Consider the following 21,346-nt stretch of genomic DNA (forward strand, 5'->3'; position numbering starts at 1 on the left):
TACACATAAAATAAGTTTAAAAAAAACAAAACTCAGGTGGAGAATGGTCACGGACACTACATAACATCGACCTCTAGCCTCCACGGGGTTAGGAGTATGCACCTGCACACACGCGCACAAGCCCCTATGAGCATGTGCATACACTCCCCTCAACACCCCCCACCCCCTGCCCAGCCACTAATTAGGGTCCAAGGGGCAGGTTTAGGGTGCTAGTAGCTTGTTCTGTCCTTAATGAAGCCAAAGGACATTCAAAGAGCCTTCCATCCCTCTGCTGTCGTATCAACTGCTAACCAGTGCACAGCATGTTTTCCTTGACCATGTTCTTGCACAGACATGCAGGTTCTCCCGATTCATACTTCCAGGTTCTCTCTCTCTCTCTCTCTCTCTCTCTCTCTCTCTCTCTCCTCCGCTCTCATCTCCTCTCTCTCTCTCTCTCTCTCCCTTCTCTCTCTCTCTCTCTCTCTCTCCCTCCCTCCCTCCCTCCCCTCCTCTCTCTCTTTCTCTCTCTCTCTCCCTCCCTCTCCCCTCCCCCTCTCTCTTTCACTCTCTCTTTCTCTCCCTCCCTCCCTCCCTCTCAGGACCAAGTAGACACCCTGAATCAGGCCCTGGAAAAGAGCAGCAGGCGCTGTCAGAGCCTTGCAGAGAAGGGGAGGCTGCTGGAGCCCCTGCAGCAGGTGAGGGACCCAGAAGGACAGGGTATACCTGTCACCAAGCTGCAGTGAACCTCCTCGACACAGCAAAGACTCTGCCTAGGTAGATGTTAGAGGCAGCTGTGAAGTTGAGCAATGACCCAGACAGCTTCCAATTCCAGGGTGACAGGCAGGAAAACTGAGGTTGGAGGGACACACATCACAGGGAGTCAGAGGGCTGCCCACTGTTCTTGCTGCACAATGAACATCTCCGGAAGGGAGTCATATGCAGGTGCATAGTTTGTGGGGGGCAAGGGATAAGCTGAGCCCAAGACCATCCTCAAACAGACTCCCTGGCCCCGAAAGGCAAAGGACACCCCCCCTACCCCGCATCCCTGGCCCACGCCCATGTAGCCTCTCCCCAACCAGGTGCTCCTGCGGAGTCACAGGGAGCAGGAAGCTGCAGCAACACAGCGAGCAGAGAGGCGAGCCTTGCGAGAACAAACAACTGCACTGCGCACCGAGAGGGCCCGCCTACAGGGGGAGCTCGTGGCACTGCGCACGCGCCTCATTCAGGTATTTGTTTTCAGGCAGGAAAGATTCCTGGAGGTGTAAGGAAGGGAAGTCCCATAGCAGGCCAGAGTGCAGATGCTGGGGGGTGAAAAGTTATCCAGCCGGCTTCAGCACCTACACTTGGTCTGGCAATGTTGTCAAGTTCAGAGCCAGCCCCATAGCTCCCAAACACCTTGACAAGACACCCTACCTTAACTGTCTTTGAGGGAGATGAAGCACCATGGATCAATGACACCACCCCTGACTTTGTGGCCAGCTCTTCCTAAACACCCGAGCTACCTCTTGGGACCCTAGGTCCACATCACCTGACTTTGAGGACATCATGGGCTGTGTCAGAGGCAGTGGGCGAGGTGACCAGGATGGTGTTCTGCAAGCCTTTCTCCATGTTATTAGCCTGTCCCCCTCTCATCTTTTCTTATGTTCTCATGGAAGAGTATGCACGGAGCTCATGTAGAGCAGAGCAGACAGGCAGACCATACAGTGAGACCAGGCAGTGTTGATGCTACTATGGAGAGGATGATTATTCAGCACTGGTCAGGGTACAAGGCAGAATCCATGCAGCCTGGCGCCTGCTATGCTACAAAGGAGCAGGAAGGGGCAGGACACAACCCATCTAAGCTAGCTTTGCAAAGGGCTGGGCTAGGCTGTGGCCAACGAGCTCTGATACCCTCACTGTCCTCTCTAAGATAGAAGAGGCCCAGAGCAGCGGCTCCAGAAAAAGCAGTCAGGTAGGAGATGGCCTGTGGGAGAGAGAGGAGGAGGATAGAATCTGCCAGGGTGGCCAACTGGCATCAGCAACCTGATTCCTTGCGACTCTGTCTCCCCATCTGCAAAGCAGGGAAGAGGGATTGTTTATGTTGCGATGTTGAAGGCATCCAAGGCAGGACTCCCCTCTCAAGGCCTCTTTACTCACTCACACACACACACCCCCAACCCTAAGCCTTCCCAGGGCACAGGACCCAGTGGATAAGGGTAGTTATAAAAAGCCACCAACCAGCTTGTCTATAAAAGGGCTACTAGCCCTCCCACAAAGGGAAAGTGGTATCTGTAAGGTATAGTCGCCAGAATCTCACTGCAGTTCCGGGGTGGGAGGTGGGGAAGGGGGAGGTGTACTGTGCCTAGCCTGAGCGGGGGTGGGAAGTAGGGTTATGCCTTCCTGGATGTTTCTGGGGCAAGGGAGATGGCACTGCCTAGGGGCAACAGAGCAAGCTGTGGGCACAATGCCAGCCTTGGATCCTTGGGGCCCAACAGGGGGAGGGCGGGAACAGCTAATTAGTTCCAGGAGGTCAGCTGTGAGGGGCCCACAAACCCATAAACCCTTTATTAGTGTCCCAGGAGGGGAAACCCGGATGTGGACATTTATTTATTTTGGATTTCGCTTTTCTCTTTATAACATGCATTTCTAGCAGCGTAGCTAGAGTTTTTAAAGAAACAGGGCTCCCTTTCCAGGAAAGAGGACTCTTTGTTTTTCTCAGTCCTGAAGAAGAAATTTGTTTGTTTGTTTGTTTGTTTGTTTAAGCCTCAGATCCCGACCCTATAACTTTGCCCTTGCAAACAAGTCACTATATCCCAAGGTCCCTGGGAGTCTCCTGTGGGCTTCAAACCCCAGATGACAAAGGTAGGCCTGCCCCGTACTGAAAGAGGAGCTGCATGGCACTTGGACACGACCCCAGCAGGCCAGCAGCAGTGAGCAGAGAGGCAAGGCTGGCTTAACAGCACAGGTCTGGCTCTAGTCCTGCCTTGGCAATGGCTAGCCTGGTGGGGCTGTGAAGCCAGGATCCCGAGGATAGACCTCGATCCCTGTGTAGGTAGGCAGGCATATGCTCTTCTCCAAGGGAGAGGATTCCTCACCAGCTGTGTCTTCCAGAGGTTTCATCTGCAAAGGAAAAGGATCCCTGAGCTTCACATGGGAAATGATTATGTCTCATATCTAACTTATAGGGTACCCCCTGTCGTCTCCTGTACCCCTCTTTCTCTCTCTCTCTCTCTCTCTTTTTTTTTTTTTTTTTTTTTTTGGTTTTTCAAGACAGGGTTTCTCTGTGTAGCCTTGGCTGTCCTGGACTCGTTTGGTAGACCAGGCTGGCCTCAAACTCACAGCGATCTGCCTGCCTCTGCCTCCCGAGTGCTGGGATTAAAGGTGTGTGCCATCATCACTCGGCTTTCCTGTATCCCTCTTGGTAGGGAGGGAGGGGGTGAGTGACTAAAAGGGCTCTGTCCCAGGATGGATGGCAAAGACTGCTATGCCCCTTTGACACAGGCTTGTTGTCACTGTGGCAGTGACTACAGCCAGATCCATGGCTCTGTGTGTGCAGAGGGAGGCTTGCAAGGTGGTCTTCAAATGCCACCTCCCTTACGAAGCATCACTACAGGAACTTATGCTGGTCCAAAGCAGACACCAGTTCTCAGGAGATGTGCAGTCCAGCCCAGAAGCGCCCTATACTCTCCAGAAGGAAGTCTGACCTGATATTGCACCTCTGCCTGGAAGACCCTAACTCTCACCACAATTCTGCTTCCCCTTCGCCCTGCAGACAGAGCAGGAGACTCTGAGGAAGGAGGAGGACACAGCGATGCTGGGGGCTAAGAAGGAGCTGCTGCTCCAGTCGCTGAACAGCCTACACCAGGAAGTAGACGGGGCCCTGCGGCAGAGCCAGCAGCTGCAGGTGAGCTGAGCCAATGCAGTTCTGTGCTGTGAACAGAAAAGGTAGCCAGCTGTACAGGTCACCGTCCACAAAGGGTGCCACGCCGAGACCAAGACAACAGTGCAGTCCAGCAGAGATGCTCTCAGAGTTCCGGACAGACCTGGAGTCAGGACTGAGGGCAGCCTTTTAACAATGGTGGAGCTGGTGAGGCCTCTTGTGAGGCAGGCATGGCTCTGCAAAGTGGCGCACGAAACAGAATAGAGGATCTGGCAGGCCTGGAGGACAGGGCCATACGTGTCCCCCAAGCTCAGGGCTTGATACCGATGTGTGCTTCTTTAAGGCTTCTGTCTCCTCTTTTACCACGGGACACTCCCCCCTATTCCAGCTGACTACCTTTAGGGAAGATGGATAACCATCTATATTCAATGGCCTCAAAAGGAACCTGGGATGCTGTTCACACAGATTTAAGACCAACTCCAGGGGCTTGTGGCTTGGGCTCCAGCCCAGCAAAACCCATAGCAGGTGGCCTAGACTCAAAACCTGTGGGCTCAATATGTATGCCAGCCCCAGGTCTGCTGCTGGTCCTGGGCCAGGGCCAGCACCCCAGCAGAAAGCAGTGGAGCCAAGACAGGAAGTGTAGCCCCAAAGATAGGGTGGGGCATCCCACAGGACCTGACCCCAAGATCCCAGCAGCCCTTAATGCCTGTGTTCTCCTTCCAGGCCCAGATGGCGGAGCTGGAACAGGCCCACACCCAGCGGCTCCAAGAGCTGGCTACCCAGCACCAGCGGGACCTGGCAGCTGAGGCTGATAGGCTCCACGAGGCCCAGCTGCAGGCCACACAGGCTCTGGAGTCTCGTGAACAGATTCACCAGCAGAGGGTGAAGGTTCTGGAGAAGCAGGTAAGCCCAGGAGCCCAGGTACTCTGAGCAGGGCTGAGTAAGGGAAAAGGAAGGGACTCTGTTCCCATTGTACCCCACGCAGAGACAACCACATGACCTCTATTGGAATACTTGGTTCCTGGTATGCTCTGTATGCCTGCCTGCCTTCTCATGGAGCAGCTCAATGGCTCACCTACAGCTCGCTGAGTTGTAGAACATGGGTCCTGGACCCCCCCACTGCCCTGTCCCTGAGAGGATGATTAGGATAGGTCCTGCCGGAGGTAGCCATGAGACCAGCCTGTCTCCAGATGACATGCAGAAACTGCCTGTCATGTACAGTTCACAATGGTGGCTCCACACTTGTCCTTTGGAGCAGCAGAGAGAACATCAGCTCGTGAGCAGCTCAATGGGTTAGGAAGTGCATCTGAACACAGAGCCTTGGGTGTGTGCCTACAATGCACTCACGCAAGTACATGCATGCATTGAGCCTGCCACAGCTGAGCCACTGAGTCATAAGAACCTTAGAGCCAGGGCTGGAGAGATGGCTCAGAGGTTAAGAGCACTGGCTGCTCTTCCAGAGGTCCTGAGTTCAATTCCCAGCAGCCACATGGTGGCTCACAGCCATCTATAATGAGATCTGGTGCCCTCTTCAGGTGGGGAGGCACACATGCAGCAGAACATTGTATACATAATAAATCTTAAATATTTAATTAAATAAATAAATCTGAAGAAGAAGAAGGAGGAGGAGGAGGAGAACCTTAGAGCTTAGAGCCACCATAATGGCGCACACCTTTAATCTCAGCACTCATGAGACAGAAGCAAGTGGATCCTTGAGTTCGAGGCTAGCCTGGTCTACAGAGAGAGTTCCAGGACAGCAGGGACACACAAACCCAGTCTCAAAAACAAACAAATAAACAAAAACACCTTAGAACCATCGATGGTCAAAGTCCTTATTTTATGGAAAGGAAACTGAGATAAAGAGGCAGGTGCCACCCTCTAACACTGCCCAGTGTGACCCTCAATTTAGTTTCCTTAACCCACTAGCAATGCTTATTTTGACTCAGTTGTTCAAGGTACATTTCTAGCCTGACCAGAAAAGGATCCCTCCCACTAGTCATAGGATGTACACAGATGTTCAGAATGGCAGGCCTACACTGACGAGACGAGCCCCTCTGTCTGTCTACCTGTCGTTTCTATCCCATGCATACTCCCTTGGGAGCCCTTCCTGATACAACTCTCCATGGCTGTTCCTGGGTTCCCTCCCCACCTGACTGGACCCATACTCTGTCCCCAGGTGGCTAGCCTGAAGAAGCAACTGGACCAGGAAGTGTGGCGGCAGCGGCAGCAGGCCCACAGTGACTAGACCTTTTGAAGCAAGTAGTGACCTCCACTTCAGTTCCCTCCCTTCACCCCTGTGCTGGGTGGCCTGCACTGACCATCTACGATAGCAGGCTCTGGGGCAGAAGGGGGGCTGGGGGGAGATGTTAGGGCTCTGTGCTGCAGAGGAAACTGGTGCTGTGCACAGTAGGGGTGGGAGGCAAGTTCAACAAACATCAGTGTATTGGGAGAAGGTGCACAAATAGGCAACCACCAACCGAAGCATACTACTTCCTCCGAAGCATACTACTTCCTCCCTGACTCCTCCCCTGACTGCAGAAATCCTCCCTATGGGGACCTCAGCTTCCAGCCGGGCTGGACCATATTGCTCTTTAATACTCCTTCTTACCACAGGGAGCAGGGGTGTTGACCACCCCTCAGCCCATGCAGGGCCTGGGGCTCCATTTCCATATTGGACCTGCTACTTGGGCCAGGCACTGGTAGCTGGGCCCTGTCAGCCCAGCTCCGTTTGCCACAGGCTGCATTCCGTGCCCTCAAGTCTGTAAACACAGGGAAACACATGGAAAACATTTCCACCAGCAAGAGCCAAAAACACAATGTCCTGCAAGGCCAGCCACCACACCCCACATCCAGAGGCCACAGAATCTTCCGCATCCAGGAACTGCAGTCCCGGCATGGCGGCAGGTGCCTGGAAATGACTCAGAGGCTAGGCCTCTGACTCGCTTGCCACAGGGGTTTTGGAGATCTGAAGCTGTTCCAGAATCTCCCATCTCCACACCAAAAAAAAAAAAAAAAAAAAAAAATGCTGGAAAATGCCGGTGGGGAAATCCTGCTCTGGTTGCTATGGAGACCAAGGCCATCATCTTACCAGAACCTGCTCCTGCCTCACCTGTTGGCATCTATACGCCTTTCTCCTGTTTAGAAATGACTTGTGTTTCCCCTCCAACCAGTCTCTTTGCCATTGTAAATGCCACTTTCCAGGCCTTCTAGGTTACCAGCTAGCCTGGTAAATTCTTGCCTGCACCATTGGGTCCAGGTTACCCCATGGCTTGTGCTTCTGCCAGGACCTCCTGAAACATCTTCCAGGACTCTGACATGGGGCAGGGAAGGCCAGAAGTTCCTGGAGCCCATCTAGTTGCAGTCATGTAGCTTTGGCCAGCATATGTGACAGCCCTGTCAGTTTACTTCAAGATCACCAGGGACTTAAAATCAGCCATCCTGTCAGACCTTCGGTTGAACTGAGTAACCAGATCCTGCTCGATCAAGGTGGACAGATAGGCTCGATCACTGGTGACAGTGTTAAGGATCCTGACTTTCAGCTCAGGCTATGACAGGAAAAGCAGAGAGATCCATTGGCGACTGCTTCCATGGACAAAGGATAAGATGGTGGTGGCATAGGTACTGTGATATGTACCCTCCGATGTAGTGGATGTACGCATGTTTTTGTTTTGATTCCCAAGTGCGGGATGGGGAACAGACTTGTGAGAAATCAGGTGATGTTTATCCACTAGAAGATCAGCCACTTCATGCGGGGGCTTGGTTTTTGCCAGCTGAAACACATCTTAGTACAGGCTCTAAGAGGATATATACATATATGAGCCCAAAATAGGAAAGGGGGCCTTTTTGAGTCTTGCTGTTGTTTGACTGTTCATCGCTTCACTTTGAGATGCTCCTAGAGAGAACTGCCCCAGATAACCCTTTGGGGCTCCAAGTTCTGGCTGCTGTTCCAGGTTCCAGCAGCAATTTTGGTGGAATTGCTGGTCTGCTAAAATGTCAGTGCCTTCCTCTTCCTGAACTTAGAGGGCTCCCTGGTGCTCCAGGGACATCGAGGGGGTTGAAGCTGCCAGTTGAGGAGGTACCCCATAAACATACTTGGAAGTAGAGGACACACATCAGCGGTTGAGAGGCCCGGATACTTCTCAGCACCCAAATGAAAGACACTGTCATCTGACCAAGGTGTTCTCTGGTGACCAGGGGCGGGGGGGTGGGGGGTGGCAGGGCAGGGGGCCTTCTTTACACTGCTGCTCAGGAGAGCAGTCAGAGTATAGTGGGGGCTTCTGAGATTGCCTTGCAGGAGATAGTGTCTTATTCAACGTAAAGGAATGTATTTATGTTGAAAAGGGATGTTTTCTAAAGAATATATTGCATTTCTATACACATTTTTCAAGGCATATGCACATTGGTGTGTGTTATCTGGTGATTACCATCCTGGGCAGAGTGGCAGTGGTTGTGAAAGACCTTCACAGCAGTTTCTTAGGCCACTGTTTGTAGGTGAGGAAATCTTGCAGCTGGGCCAAGTTCAGATGGGTAACTAGCTATTGGCAGCCAATGGAACAAATCTGAGACCCCAAGGCTCACCACATGCTGGCCTTGCCCCACTCCACCTGCCCAGTGCAGCTGCAGGCACAGGCATGCAAACTAAAGAGGACAGAAGGGCATCCCACCGTAGAGGTGAATCCAAGGAAGGAGGCAGCTGGAGTGAAAAATTCAGGCTATACAGGTGGTGGGGGACCTGGCCTTCTGCCTATTGCCCTCCTCAGAGTTTGAGCAGAAAAGGGCTCTGATACCTCAACCTCACTGCTAGAACTTCTTAGTCCCACTTCCAGGACAAGGTAGGCAGGCTCTTCTTTAAGACTGCCCCATATTTGGTTCCTGGCATGTCCAAAGTATGATGGGTTCCAACATCCATTTGGGAGATGCTAACCTCAGATGGGAGTCTCAGCTCTGCTCCTCAGCTGAGAAATCTGAACAGGCTCTCCAGGTGTCTATGAGACCATGGAAGTGCTCCCTTGAGCCTGGTCCTGCAATGATGGAGTCCCAGGCTTTCTCATGGAGCCTGGGGTTACACATATATCGTTAGATCACCCTGGACTCTATGTGTACCTGGCTCCTCAGCTGGCACTCTACAGACGAACCTCTACTTGCCCATCCCTCTCCAGGGGTTAAAACACACACACACACACACACACACACACACACACACACACACACGGCTCAGAATCAGGCATGGTCAAGTTCTTATTAGAGACAGAACAGATCTGCCATAGCACAACTTCCACTGAGGGACCTGGGATGTACTGAGGGTATTAATATCCCTGCTCCCTCTGACCAAGGGAGTGCTGGCCAAACCCTTGGGTGCCCAGTCTGGAGCCACCAGCCCTGTCAACCTGTCAGGTGACTATAGCAAGAAAACAAATAGAATAGAATGGCTTGGGCCCAGAAGGAGCTTGGAGAAAAGGCCAGATGTCACATCTAGAGACTGGCCAGAGCAGGAGGCAAAGGCTCCACCTTGACTGTCACTGGAGCAAGACGCAACCAACATTCATTGCTTATTTGAGACGTCTGAAACATTAATATTTTACAAATACATCCTGTGTCATTTAACAACATGGAAACATCTGAGAAATGTCACTGGGCCGCTCTGTCACGGCAGAATGCCACGGAGTTTGTTATACAAACCAAGATCGCGGCAGTACTCCTGGGGGATCCACTCTTTGGAGACCATCTGGAATATGTGATCCGTGCCTGACCGAAAGATTGTTATACAAGAAAATAAAACCTCGCAGGAGACATGTAAAGATCACACCACTGCACGTGATCCAAACCCCACTGCCTCACAGGGGAAACCTGAGTAGTTCCTTTCTTCAGAACACACACTTAGGACGCTTGGAGTGGGCACGCTGCTCTGAATACCATTTCCCAAATGTTTTGTTTGGCATGATGTCATTAGAATTCTCCCAATGCCTTTAAAAAAAAAAAAAAAAAAAAAATCCCAGCAGTGTGACTTTATCAGCTGTGGTTTCTTGGATCTATATGCCCGGCCTGTGTCGGCAGCCTCAGTCTGTAGGAAGTGGAATGGTCCCCGCAAGAGAGGGCCCCCAAGGTACTCGGTAAAACTCATCCACATACACATGTGCTCCTAGCCACCCTGCACCTCAAGTGGACTCAGAGTTTTCCATAGGCCAATTCCTGCATCACTTGAGTGGGTGGGAAAGCTCTGCCTGAGCCCCACCTGCCTTTTCAGTTCCTGTTTGTTCAAAACAAAGCAAGTTGTAGCCATTTGGGGGGAGCACATGCCGAGCTTAACGGTCACTCCAAGATCGATAGCAAAGGTCATGCACGTCATGGGTGCTGAGGTGAGTGGGCCTTATGTGCAGATGCTGTGCAGGTACGGATAGCATCCCTCCCAGTAAAGGTGGACTGTCCCCTACAGGTGGGACTCTGTGCCTCTCCTCAGGGGCTGGGCCCCACCTGCCCATGGTCCTAAGGCCTCTCCCAAGCCATCTGGGAACAGTAGAGGGTCACTGGTGGGGGAGAGGGGGGAGCTTCTGTTTATGCTGCATAATAGAAAGAGTTGTGGCCAGGGAGCTTGTGTTACTCTAGCTACTTCCAAAGGGAGGGAGGAAAATGAAAGGGTGGTCTCAGGCCTGCTGTGTGGGACCAACTAGCCCAATCCCCCTACCAGGCAGAACAAGGATGGTGTTCCCCATCTTGACCTTCACGGACCCCTAAGGCCTGAACATCTGGTGGGTGGCAGCTCTGGGGCTCTCCCATCTAAACAGGCACACACAGTCAGGCCCTAAATTAAAGTGTCACAGGCCTCTTGGGGAGCTCAAATTTCCTCCTGCAGAACATAAGCCTGCTTGATAAAACGATTTTCGTTGTGATAAATGTGGATTTTCTGGGGTAGAGACAAAGGCGCCCTTGAGTCCCGGGGGGTAGGGGTGGGGGGTGGGAACATAAAACAGCATATTGCTGAAAAGTATTTCCTGATAATATTTTTAGCACCTGAAAAAAGGTTATTTTCCTCTCTCTTTTTGCATGTGCATGTGTGTGTATGAAATGTATTCCCAGCAACAACAGTGAGATCTGTTAGCCACCCCCCACCCCCACCCCCCGCCAACCCTGTCTCCCAGGCCTCACTGAAATTCTGCACAGGGCTCCCAGTTGGGGACAGAGGTCAGCACCACCGCTCTTGATGGAGATCAGAGGCCCAGCTCTGAGGTGACCCTCTGTCCTGGCACCCCACAACTGACCAGGGGATTCTGTCAGGACCCCATGTCTCACCCACTACTTCACCATCCCTAGGGGGAGACTCTTCAGTTAATGAGATCTATCGAGCACTGTTGTGTACCTGACTGTGCTGAGTCCTGTGGCAACCCAGGCATCCCCAAGCAGACTCAGACCCAAATCCAGACATGGGCCTTCTGAGGTATATGCTTGGGAGAAAGGGGGTGGCGCTGAGGTGGGGACTGTGGCCGAGCACTGAGGGGAGAGTAAGGATGTGTCATTAGAGAGAACAGGATTGGGTAGTGATGGGCTCCACTTGGTGTCCCATAGCCAGAAAGGCCAATCTGTATTCCTTCTAAGCTTCTGCCCTTGGAATTGGTGGTGCCACCTGCGTTTCCATATGAGAGAGCCAATGAGAGAGGAGATTGGAGCTTCCTGGTAGGCCCTGTGCCCAACACAAGGAGGCTAGAGGCTCCTGGATCCCCACCATGGTGACCAGGCCTGCTGGCAGCTCTGTGCTACATGCTGTACTAAAGGACACTTTGAGGGGCCTATTCCTGACCTTGACTTGGTCTGGTCAATGAGGTGAGGGAACGTACAGCAGAACACGCTCAAATCCAGGACCCTGGTGCTGGGACTGACCCGGATTTGTGTTCATTGGCTTTGTTTGTTTGTTTGTTTGTTTGTTTTGAACTAGGTAGGGATTCTCTTGTTTCCTGACTGTCCTAGCACCCACTCTGGCTTCACACTCAGAGATGCACCTGCCTTCGCCTCCTGGGTCCTGGGATTAATGGCGTGCTCCACCATGCCCAGCACCAAAGGCTGATCTATCTACAGCTAACTGTAGAACAGATCCTTTCTCATCTCCAGCCGTGGTTTACCCCTCTGCAAAAAACAGGGTCACTACACAAAGGAAGAGCAAGGCAAGCTATACCAGGCATGGGGGTGGGAGGAGGAAGTAGTCACTCTTGGGATTAGTGTAAACAAAGATGGCTATCATGGCCACCTCCTTGAATCTAGTGCCTGACACTGAGGCTTTAAGGGTTGGGAGCATCACAGTGGTAACGGTGCTGAGAACAGGACCTGTGTAAGCTAGGAACCCCTGACTGACATACAGAGAACTCTCTGATGTACCTTAAAAACAACATGCGATGCTCCTTGCTGTAACTGAAGCACAGCTCATGCTTGTTAGCGAGATTTGGGGAAATACAGAAAAATGCGAAGCCAGCACAAAGCACCCAGAATCTCAGTGGTGCCTCTGTTACTCCTGCAGGTTTTCTTCTTTCTTTGTTTGTTTCTTTTTCTTTCTTCTCTTTGGGAAATATCATCTTGTCTTTGGGGATCCCAGATTTGCTTATAGTCACATGTCACCCAACAGTAGAATCTGAGGACAAGATGGTGGGGACTGAGGCCCCAGGAGCCTGATCCCTGTAGTGAACCTAGGGACACAGAAATGAACCAGACTGCACCCCCAAGGCAGGACATCTGCTTACAAAGCAATTCTCAAGCCCAGCCAGAAGGGTTAGGGAACCACAGCAACTGATTTGCCCCCACCCCCTCCTGCCATGTCCAACAGCATTTATCTCCTTGCCCCTAGGGTCTGGGTGACCAGCCTAGCCGACAGGTGTCCCTGGCATTATCCAACTGTGATGTGTGTTTGATCCCTTCCGAAGGAAAACAAAAAAAACAAAAAACAAAAAACAAAAAACCCTTACATAGAGAGAAAGCTGTGTAAGTCTTCAAAGCTCCCAGGCCCAAGGTTCACCCTCAGTGAAACCAGATAAGGAAAAGACCCTGGGACAGCTTTCAGAGGGCTCTGAAAGTTGGTGCCCAAGGCTAGAGCTGGGGTGTGGTCACACAAGGTTCATCTAAATGACAAAGTGACCCAGATTAACATTCTATCAGGGAAAGTCAGATGCTCTGCCCTGACAGGGACCCCAGAGAACACACAGGAAGCCTGTCCAAAAATCAGGCCTTAGGGCAACAAGTCAGCCTCGGAACTGCTGGGTTAACCCAGGCATCTCCTGTGGGCAGGCCCTGTGCTGGTGACTTGCTTGGAGACCGCAAGTACTCACCTCACAAATGCCCAGAGGCAAAGAAGCTGCAGGAACGAAAGGGACTGGGGCTGGAGGTGGAACCAACCCAGTACCAGTAGGGCTTTAAGCGCCTAGAGGGAGAGGGGCCTGGGAGCCGCGCTCTGACTCCCTCCCACCGGGAAGACCAGCAAGTTAAAAATGCCACTATTTGCATGACCCCGCCTCTCCCCGCCCCTCCCGGGTGGCCGCCTGGGTTGGCTATTTAAACCCCGGGTCCCGGAGGTGGGCTGGCGGTCCGCGATCCTGCCTCGCGCCTTCCTAAGTGGAACCGCGGAGTGCGACGCTAGCTAGCAAGAGGGACGGTGTGGCTTGTCGGCCGTGCAGTGGCTACAGCCACCTGCCTGAACCCTGTGGCCCGCCCTCAGATCCCGGCGATGCGCGGCGGCGCCGCCTGGGCGCTGCTGCTGGCCGCAGCCCTGGGGCTCGGGACGCGCGGGGTGCATGCTGCGGTGGCCCTCGCCGACTTCTATCCGTTCGGCACCAAGCGCGGCGACGCCGTCACCCCGAAGCAGGACGACGGTGGTTCAGGTCTGCAGCCCCTCTCGGTGCCCTTCCCGTTCTTCGGCGCTGAGCACTCCGGACTCTACGTGAGTAACCCAGAGCTCGAGGGGGCTCTGGGGAGGGCGCCTCTGCCCTCCGCCCCAACTCCCGCCGCCGCCGCCAGCAACTTGGCACCGCGGCAGCCAGAGGTGGAATGAGGACAGCGCTTCCTCCCTCCTGCGGCCAAGGCCGGACAGCGGCTGGCGGGAGAGGCGTGGGCAGGGCGGGGCGAGCAGCCGCCAGGGCACCTAGGCGACAGCCAGGCCAGCGGAGCGCACCGCGCCCCTGGAACTCATGGCTGGACCTGTTTGGGACGTTGGCAGAGTTTGCCAGGCATCCGCAGAGCTATTCTCCCCACCTCCAGTGCCGAGTGGGGACCCTTGCTCCTTTTCCTTCACAGAGAGCTATGTGGCAGTGGGCACGTGGCCTCCGGCCACAGTTTTCCCAGTAGGGCATCTGGCTTGAGATGGTCTCAGCCCTCTGTAAAACACTTCAGTCTCACCCGCAGTTTACACCCGAGGCCCGGGGCCAGAAGAAATTCTGGCCATGTCTTGCTTCCTTGCAGAAGACCTGCGCTGGGCAGGGCTGGCAGCTAGGGGCAGTGTGGAGGGGTTTACTCTCGATTTTAGGCCGGAGGTTGGCCACTCAGACTCAGACCCTCTATAAACAGGGCTCCCAAAGGCAATTCCTCTCAACCATCCCCAGACTCCAGTGCAGGAGAGCTCTCAGTGGATGACAAGGTCTGAGTGCCAGTCTTCGCGTTCCTTGGGTCTGACGCTGAGCCAATCACTTGTGCACAGCTGGGATGAATTGACCACTTTGCACCACCCGGCCACCTCCTGAATCACCCAAATCTGCTGAGAAACACCTGAGCCAATTTGCTGTACAGTTAAAACACCATCCTCTTAACCACAGCCTTTGCCACATCCAACGCCAATCACCATTAGCTCTACTAATGATTTTTATCATGAGCACCAACAACCCCACTATCTATAGCGCCACCGGCTCCCTCACCTTTGCTATCAGCACTGCGTCTTTCATCCCTCCCATCTTGAGTACTGCCTCAATGACCAGCCACGAGATCTACATCGTCATCCCTCTGACCACCACTGTCCACAGGGCCTGTCCACCCCCAACACCATCTCCAAACCCCTGCACCCCCCACAGCGACCAGCGTCAATCGCACAGCTCAGCACTGTGGCACTCCACAGCCTGGTGGCTGACTTCTTTGTGCCCACTTAGAACGGCTTCCACACCTTGGTGGCAGTGTCTGGTGGCATGACCATGGAAAGCATGGACAGAGCCAGGAGGGGAGCATTCACTGAAAAAAAAAAAAAATCCCTCTGTCCCGGCGCTTGGCAGAGGGAAGACTTCTGGAAATAAGCAGTAGACAGAGGTGTGCTCTGGGTCTGCACAGCAGGAAGAGGCCTGTACATCTCAGCAATGTGAAGACTCATCCTAAGAGAGCTCTGTCAAAATGTTCTCTAAGCAGTCTGTCTAGGCTTGAATTTCCCATTCCAAGTCTCAGGTGAAAATATTATTAAAATGGTTGACCTTCTTAACATGAGAAACCACCCTCTGGCTCCTAGGAAAATATACACCCTATTAGTGCCGCTCCCTGAACCATACATAATCTTCAGAAAACACTGGCTGATGTAGACATGGTGCGCACAGTGCACCTCACCTTTCCTTCTGCTTAGTGGGAAAGGAACTGGAATTCTTCAGGAAGCCATGCCTGAGGTATCTGGCCTGGAGCAGCACTTGGGGTTTGTGGATAGGTGACTGTCAGGGCTATATGGAGAAAAGGAGGCATTGACTTCAGAGCAGGGTGTCTGCCGAGAGTCCCCAGGCCCACCTAAGATGATTGGACCCTAGACACTTCTGCTCTGGCCTTTATCCAGTTCCACATAGTGAGGTGTGGTGCCCATGGTTCTCCTTCCCCCCTCCCCCACCCCAACAGTTTGTCTAAGAGTAGGCTTGTTGAAGTAATAAGTAAGAGAATGAATTCCCCACTTTTCTGTGTTGCCCCCACATCCCAGTGAAAGGCCCAAGTGCCCTGCCTGAGACTGGTACCTCCTGACCCTTCCTTAGGGAAGCACAGGCAAGTTCCCAGCATGCTGGCCCTATCTTGAGGGCGGCCCCTCTCTAAGAAGAGAGGACCTAACATTCTGCCTCTTTCTGTGTCATAGTGACTGGCCCTGAGGTTTGTTGAGAGCACATGTTGTTGCTTAGGTTTTGGACACAGATAAGGGAGAAGCTCCTGGTGGGTGTGGGTACCGCCCACCACCTGCTGGCTGGAAATTCTACTGCCAGGTTCTTAATAAAGCCCAAAGCTGGAGTGTGGCCCGCTGGGTCGGGATCTTGTCTTAGTTGGCCCTGGGAGCCCCCACTGTGGCCTTGGGTAGCATATTACCAGTCACATTCTGTTGTTTATTATTAGGGAAGGGAGTGCCCCATGAGCTATGTCCTTCAGGGTCATGGACTCATATAAGGGCCAGGAGCCTGTTAAGGTGGTAACAGTGGCTGAGGTGTAAGCATGGGTCTTCCTGTTGGGTATCCAGCCTGTGTTGCAGTTATTTTACCAGTATGGCCTAATAATGTTCATTATCAGGACTATAATTATTATTATGGCGGTATTTTCTAACCTGCTAACAATCAATCAAGACACAGACACCTGTTATATTTTAAAATAGCCTTAGTTAGCCTGGGGCAGGGCAGATATTAATCCCCTAAGCTACTTCCCCTAGCGGGGCAGGTATGGAATCCCTGCCCCAATCCCATGACATCTGCTTCTAATTATTTCTATCAAGCTACCTCCCATCCGTAATCCCATATACTTGCATCATCTGGCCCACGTCTCCATCCACACCGGCCATGTGTTTCTCCTTTACCTAACCCATGGCACAACTTCTTACTCTCCTCTCCTCTGGTCTCCTCTCCCCAAGATATATTCCCCCCCCCTTTCTCTCTCTCTTTATCCCCATCCTTCCCTCCCTCTCTCTCTCTCCTTCTCTCTCTCCCTCTCTCCAAGCCCTGGAACCTTAGCCACACCTAACCCATTTGCCCCGCCCAGGTGGGGTGGCCTTTTATTGGTCAAACAGGTTAGGCTCTTAGGCAAGGTAGCCCCCCCACACAGAGACAGCAAGCAGTAATTACCATCAAAATAAATCAGACCAACCCCCAACAATTCCCCTTTTCTGTCTAAATAAAAAGGCCATTTTTTAAAATATACAGTAAGAACAATTATGAAAAATTATAAAAACCAATAGCTAAGACTTACATATATAATGTCTAATCAAAAGATATTTGTCAACCTTGAAGAAATATTATCTAGTCTATCTTGGGGAGTTTAAAGTTCTGAGCCCAAATCAACATATATAAAAGTTCATCTCTATTAACCTAAAAACATCTATCCAGACCCAAAAGTATCTTCTTAACTCCTAAACAACTAAGCTCAATTTCAAAACCAACTATCTGGTCTTTGACCCCATCAGAGACCCGAGAAGGAACAAAACTTAATTACCTGAGTAAACAGGAAGTGCAAGTTTAGCAGCCTCCAAAATGAAAAAAACAAACAAACAAACAAACAAAAAAACCAACCAAACAAAAAAACCCCAAAACAACAACAACAAGCAGTTTGCTGCCTTAACAGTCACCCAAAACTCTCTCTAACACATTGGAGCATCATCTTCAGCCCTCTGGCTGAGGACATCTGACAGACAAACTTGTGAAGCAGGAACCACTAAGGACCTGCCCACCCTGTCTTGGTAAAGCTCAGCCGTTGACCCCGTCTGCATCCAAGCTTGCCCATCCTAGGCAGAAATCTGTCTGTGGCATACACAAGGACACCTTTGCCCAGTGACTGGTCTGCCACACCTGAAGCCATCTCCACAAAGAGGTTCTTTGATGCTCATCATCTTCCCTGAGGTAGCCTGGGTGTTGCCAGGAGTCAACCTGCCCTATTGTCAAAGAATCCTTAAAATAACAAAAACATCCTTAAATGCCATATTCTGTAGGTCTCTGAGGTTTTTGAAGACCTTATCTAACTATTTTACCTTATCTGTCTGTAGAATCATATCTGTTAAACCTAGGATGTATATTCCTGTTATAAAATTATACTAGTATTTGACATGATCGTGAGTTGATCAACTAACAGTTGACTTGTATTACTTAATTACCCTAGACAGCCTGCAATGGCACTATCAGAGTGTCAGACGTGAGCCTTGTATTAATTGAGCTGTATGTGTACAACAGCTCATGTTAGAGCAGAAATATATATTATATGTGTGAAGAATAATATTAAATTTGAATTCTATTCCAATGTATCAAAATTAAACTTACTTTGTATCACTATACAAAATTCTATGCCAATTAATTAAAATTAACCTTATTTGTGAGTAACAATTAAGGCCTTAAGTTGAGGAGTAGATTCGATAATCTACTTTTTGTCTTATCATCTCTACATATTTCAGTATTCCCCTTTCTTTCTTTTCAGCCCCTATCTCCATACATAAGAAAGAAAGATAAAGGAAAAGAGAGAAATCCTTGAGTCTAACCTCGTTTTCTCTCTGAATAAGACCAATAATAACTTACAATCAACTCCCAATGACAATAAACATCTATAGCCCAAGAAAGCAACCAAAAACCTACCCAACGCCTCTTAAGGGAAACGGTGCATCTTTTTCTTAAGGGTTCTTCCGGCTGATTTGGGACACATAATACCTATGTAGGGATCCAAATAAAATCAGGGAAAATGGTTAAACAAGCTAGGAATAATATTTGTGGTCCAGTCTCTAAATGTTGAGAAATTCCAGGCTTAATATAAGTCCTGTGTGGGACAATCTGAAATGCTGGGCCAATTGGGTTCAGGAACCTCTTTGAAGCTGTCCTTTCCTGATGAGGAACAGCAACTGAAGTACTTGGGGCTGGAACATGAAGGATGCAGGATGTCAGTGTCTCCGCATGCTGGAAGAATGAATCCTGTCAGGTCTGATCCAGCATCTGTGTCCTGTTCTTTTGTTCTGAAAACATAGAATTTCTCACAGGCATTATACAATCCTAAAACTATGAATGTATTAGGTGTGCAGGATGCACAGAACAATTAAAGCTAGTTCTCTGCCTAATTCCACGTAGTGGAGTTGGTAACAGAAGTTAACTACTTGTTCTGCAGTTTGAATTCTTGTAAGGATAGACTGACTTAAGCTAGCAGTCACTCTTTCATCCAGGTCTGTTTCATTTTGACCTCTTTCAAAGAGGAATCAACATCACCATTACCAATGAGCATACAATCATCATATTGGAATCAAAACAAGATTGTACAGTTCTGAATGGCCTTTTCTAGGCTCTGTGGCACCTGATGCATAGGCCAAGCTGCTACCTGTTTCCCAAGAGACAGGCCATTGTCCTGTGCAAAAGAAAAGGCATTAAGCTTTAAATAAACTTTAAAAGAACTGCAACAAACAACGTGCATTGGAGGAAAGGGTGACCAGGGTGGTGGCCCTCTGGAAGGCCATTCCGCCCGTTTCCAAGTGGCTCCTCCTGGCCGTGCTGAACCTCATGTACTCTGACCTCCACTGACCATTGCATCTGAGAAATTGCTTATTTACTATACTGGTCTTTGAGGAAACTAGGTGGGGGAGGGGCATCAGAATGTAGAGCCTGGGGTAGGAAAACATCAAGGATTTAGGGGTCAGCAAGTAGAGCACAGAGGCAAGAAGGACATTAATAGTCAGCTTGACTTGAAGTCTTGCTGTCTGAAACATCAGTTCCCACACCCTGGAGGCAAGGCTTGATTCCACACCATCCAATGAGCCCCAGCTGGCCTCTTTGCTCTTTGAGAACAGTCCTAGCTCTGGCCTTTGGACACTGGGCCCAGAGCAGCTTCTTTTGTGTTTTCACTCAGCATGCAGCTTGGCACTTTTGCCTTCTTATTCTTTTCATGAGCCTCGGTTTAGCTCAGGCAGAGTGGACAGTGATTTCTTCCTCTGTCTGAAGCCAGGCTCTACTTGTACTTGGGCCTGGGTCTTAGCAGGTCACTGTGTGTGTCAGGGGATGTTTGAGATGGCCAGAGATGGCAGCCAGACATCCTGTACAGAGATGTACTTAGGGAAGTAGAACCAGGCTGCAGTGAAAGGTGCAGGCGAAGACTTAGGATTCAGACTAGCAATGTGCAGATTTGAGTGTCCAGCTCTGCCTTTTTACTGTGCCCTCATAGAGACCTAACCTGAAGTCCTGTTTCTTCCCTAGACCACTCCTCAGAATCTGCAGTCACCATGCTCCAGGACTCTATCCAGGACTGGATGCCCAGCTCCTGGTCTTCCTTGCTGGCTGCCCTCTCCATTTGTAGACACACACCTCACATTGGAGAGTGTCAGTAGGATTCTGTGTCCTTCCTTTCCCACATTTGCCTGGATCCTCCAAGAGGCCTTTCCTGAACAGGCCCCTCGCTGCCAAGTCCTGCCTCTTTGATTCTCTGAATGTGGCTCTGGCACTTGTCTTATGATTGCGATGTGAACCCCTAAAGGCCCAGGACCACAGGAGGGGCTGTTGGGTAGGGATGGACAGCACAGACAGCTGCAGACTAGCTAGGGCAGGCATGGTTTCTTGTTCTAATTTCCAAAACTCTCACAATACCATGATGATTGTGGTCTTTATTCTCTTGCTGGTAAGAGCAAAAGGATGTGAGGTTGGACTTTTTCTATCCAACCTGGCAGTCTCTTCTTTTTAATTGAAGAACTTATACTGTTTATGTTTAATATGGTTACCAGTATGGCTGGTTTATCCTTCTGACTTATTATTTACATGTGAAATTGATTAATTTTCTCCTCCAGGAGCACTTAAAGTAGCTTCCAGTACTAGTCAGTAGGGGATGAAGCTTTTAATTAAGCACCAGCTCGATTTCTCCCTGTTCAATAATGTAAGTAAGGTTTGTGTTTAGCAATAGGGCCTTACCATCAAGTTATAGAGAGTAACCAATAGCCTTGTTTGGGGGAGCATATGGGACCACCTTAGCCAATATTATGTTTTCAATTAGAACTGTACTTCTTCAAATCCAGTGCCAGTACCTTACAACAGCATCCATCTATTTCACCATGTTGCTTTATGCTGTTGCCATAGTTTCACATGTGCAATAAGCCCAAATAATGCACCATTAAAATTTTGCTATAAATGGTCAATTGTCACTTAAAGAGATTTTAAAACTAGATGGTCTTTTCTGCTTACCTGGGTTTGCCATTTTCAGACTTCATTCCTTGTGTAGAAGTGGCTTCCCATTTCATGCTATTCCAGCAAGACTTCCTGTAACATTCCTTGTAGTATTCACTTTCTGTGCATACAGTGTTGTCTGAGAAAATGTATTGGTTTATCTTCACTTTGAAAACTATTTCTGCAGTGTGGATGTAGAGTTCTAGCTTGAACGGTCCATGTTTAAAGGTGTTCTCGTGGCTTCGCGTGATTCCTAGCAGGAAGTCTTCTACCATTCATTCTCAGGGCTCCACTGGGTCTAACATGTCTTCTTCCTTCTGACCCCTTCCAAGGCACAAGAATCAGCAATCCACTTGCTCACATACTCAGGAGTCCCATAAAAACACTAAACTGGAAAGCATAATATATTCCCAGAGGACCTGGTGCAGAGCCCTGCAGG

At 50.5% G+C, this 21,346-nt stretch overlaps 2 protein-coding genes across 2 annotated transcripts in view; both read left to right on the top strand.

The window, feature by feature from the left end:
* The window catches only part of Crocc2 (ciliary rootlet coiled-coil, rootletin family member 2), a 58,634-nt gene extending 52,524 nt beyond the window's left edge, over positions 1-6,110 (top strand). The window contains 4 exon segments of the mRNA XM_051154378.1: positions 1,059-1,205; positions 3,731-3,862; positions 4,562-4,741; positions 6,015-6,110. Of these exon segments, the coding sequence (XP_051010335.1) occupies positions 1,059-1,205; positions 3,731-3,862; positions 4,562-4,741; positions 6,015-6,083 (528 nt within the window). The 3' untranslated portion in view covers positions 6,084-6,110.
* Positions 6,111-13,506: 7,396 nt separating this feature from the next.
* The window catches only part of Sned1 (sushi, nidogen and EGF like domains 1), a 57,159-nt gene continuing 49,319 nt past the window's right edge, over positions 13,507-21,346 (top strand). The window contains 1 exon segment of the mRNA XM_051153673.1: positions 13,507-13,751. Coding sequence (XP_051009630.1) covers positions 13,539-13,751 — 213 coding nt within the window. The 5' untranslated portion in view covers positions 13,507-13,538.

This window comes from Acomys russatus, chromosome 12 (genome assembly GCF_903995435.1).
Source record: "Acomys russatus chromosome 12, mAcoRus1.1, whole genome shotgun sequence".
NCBI lineage: Eukaryota > Metazoa > Chordata > Mammalia > Rodentia > Muridae > Acomys > Acomys russatus.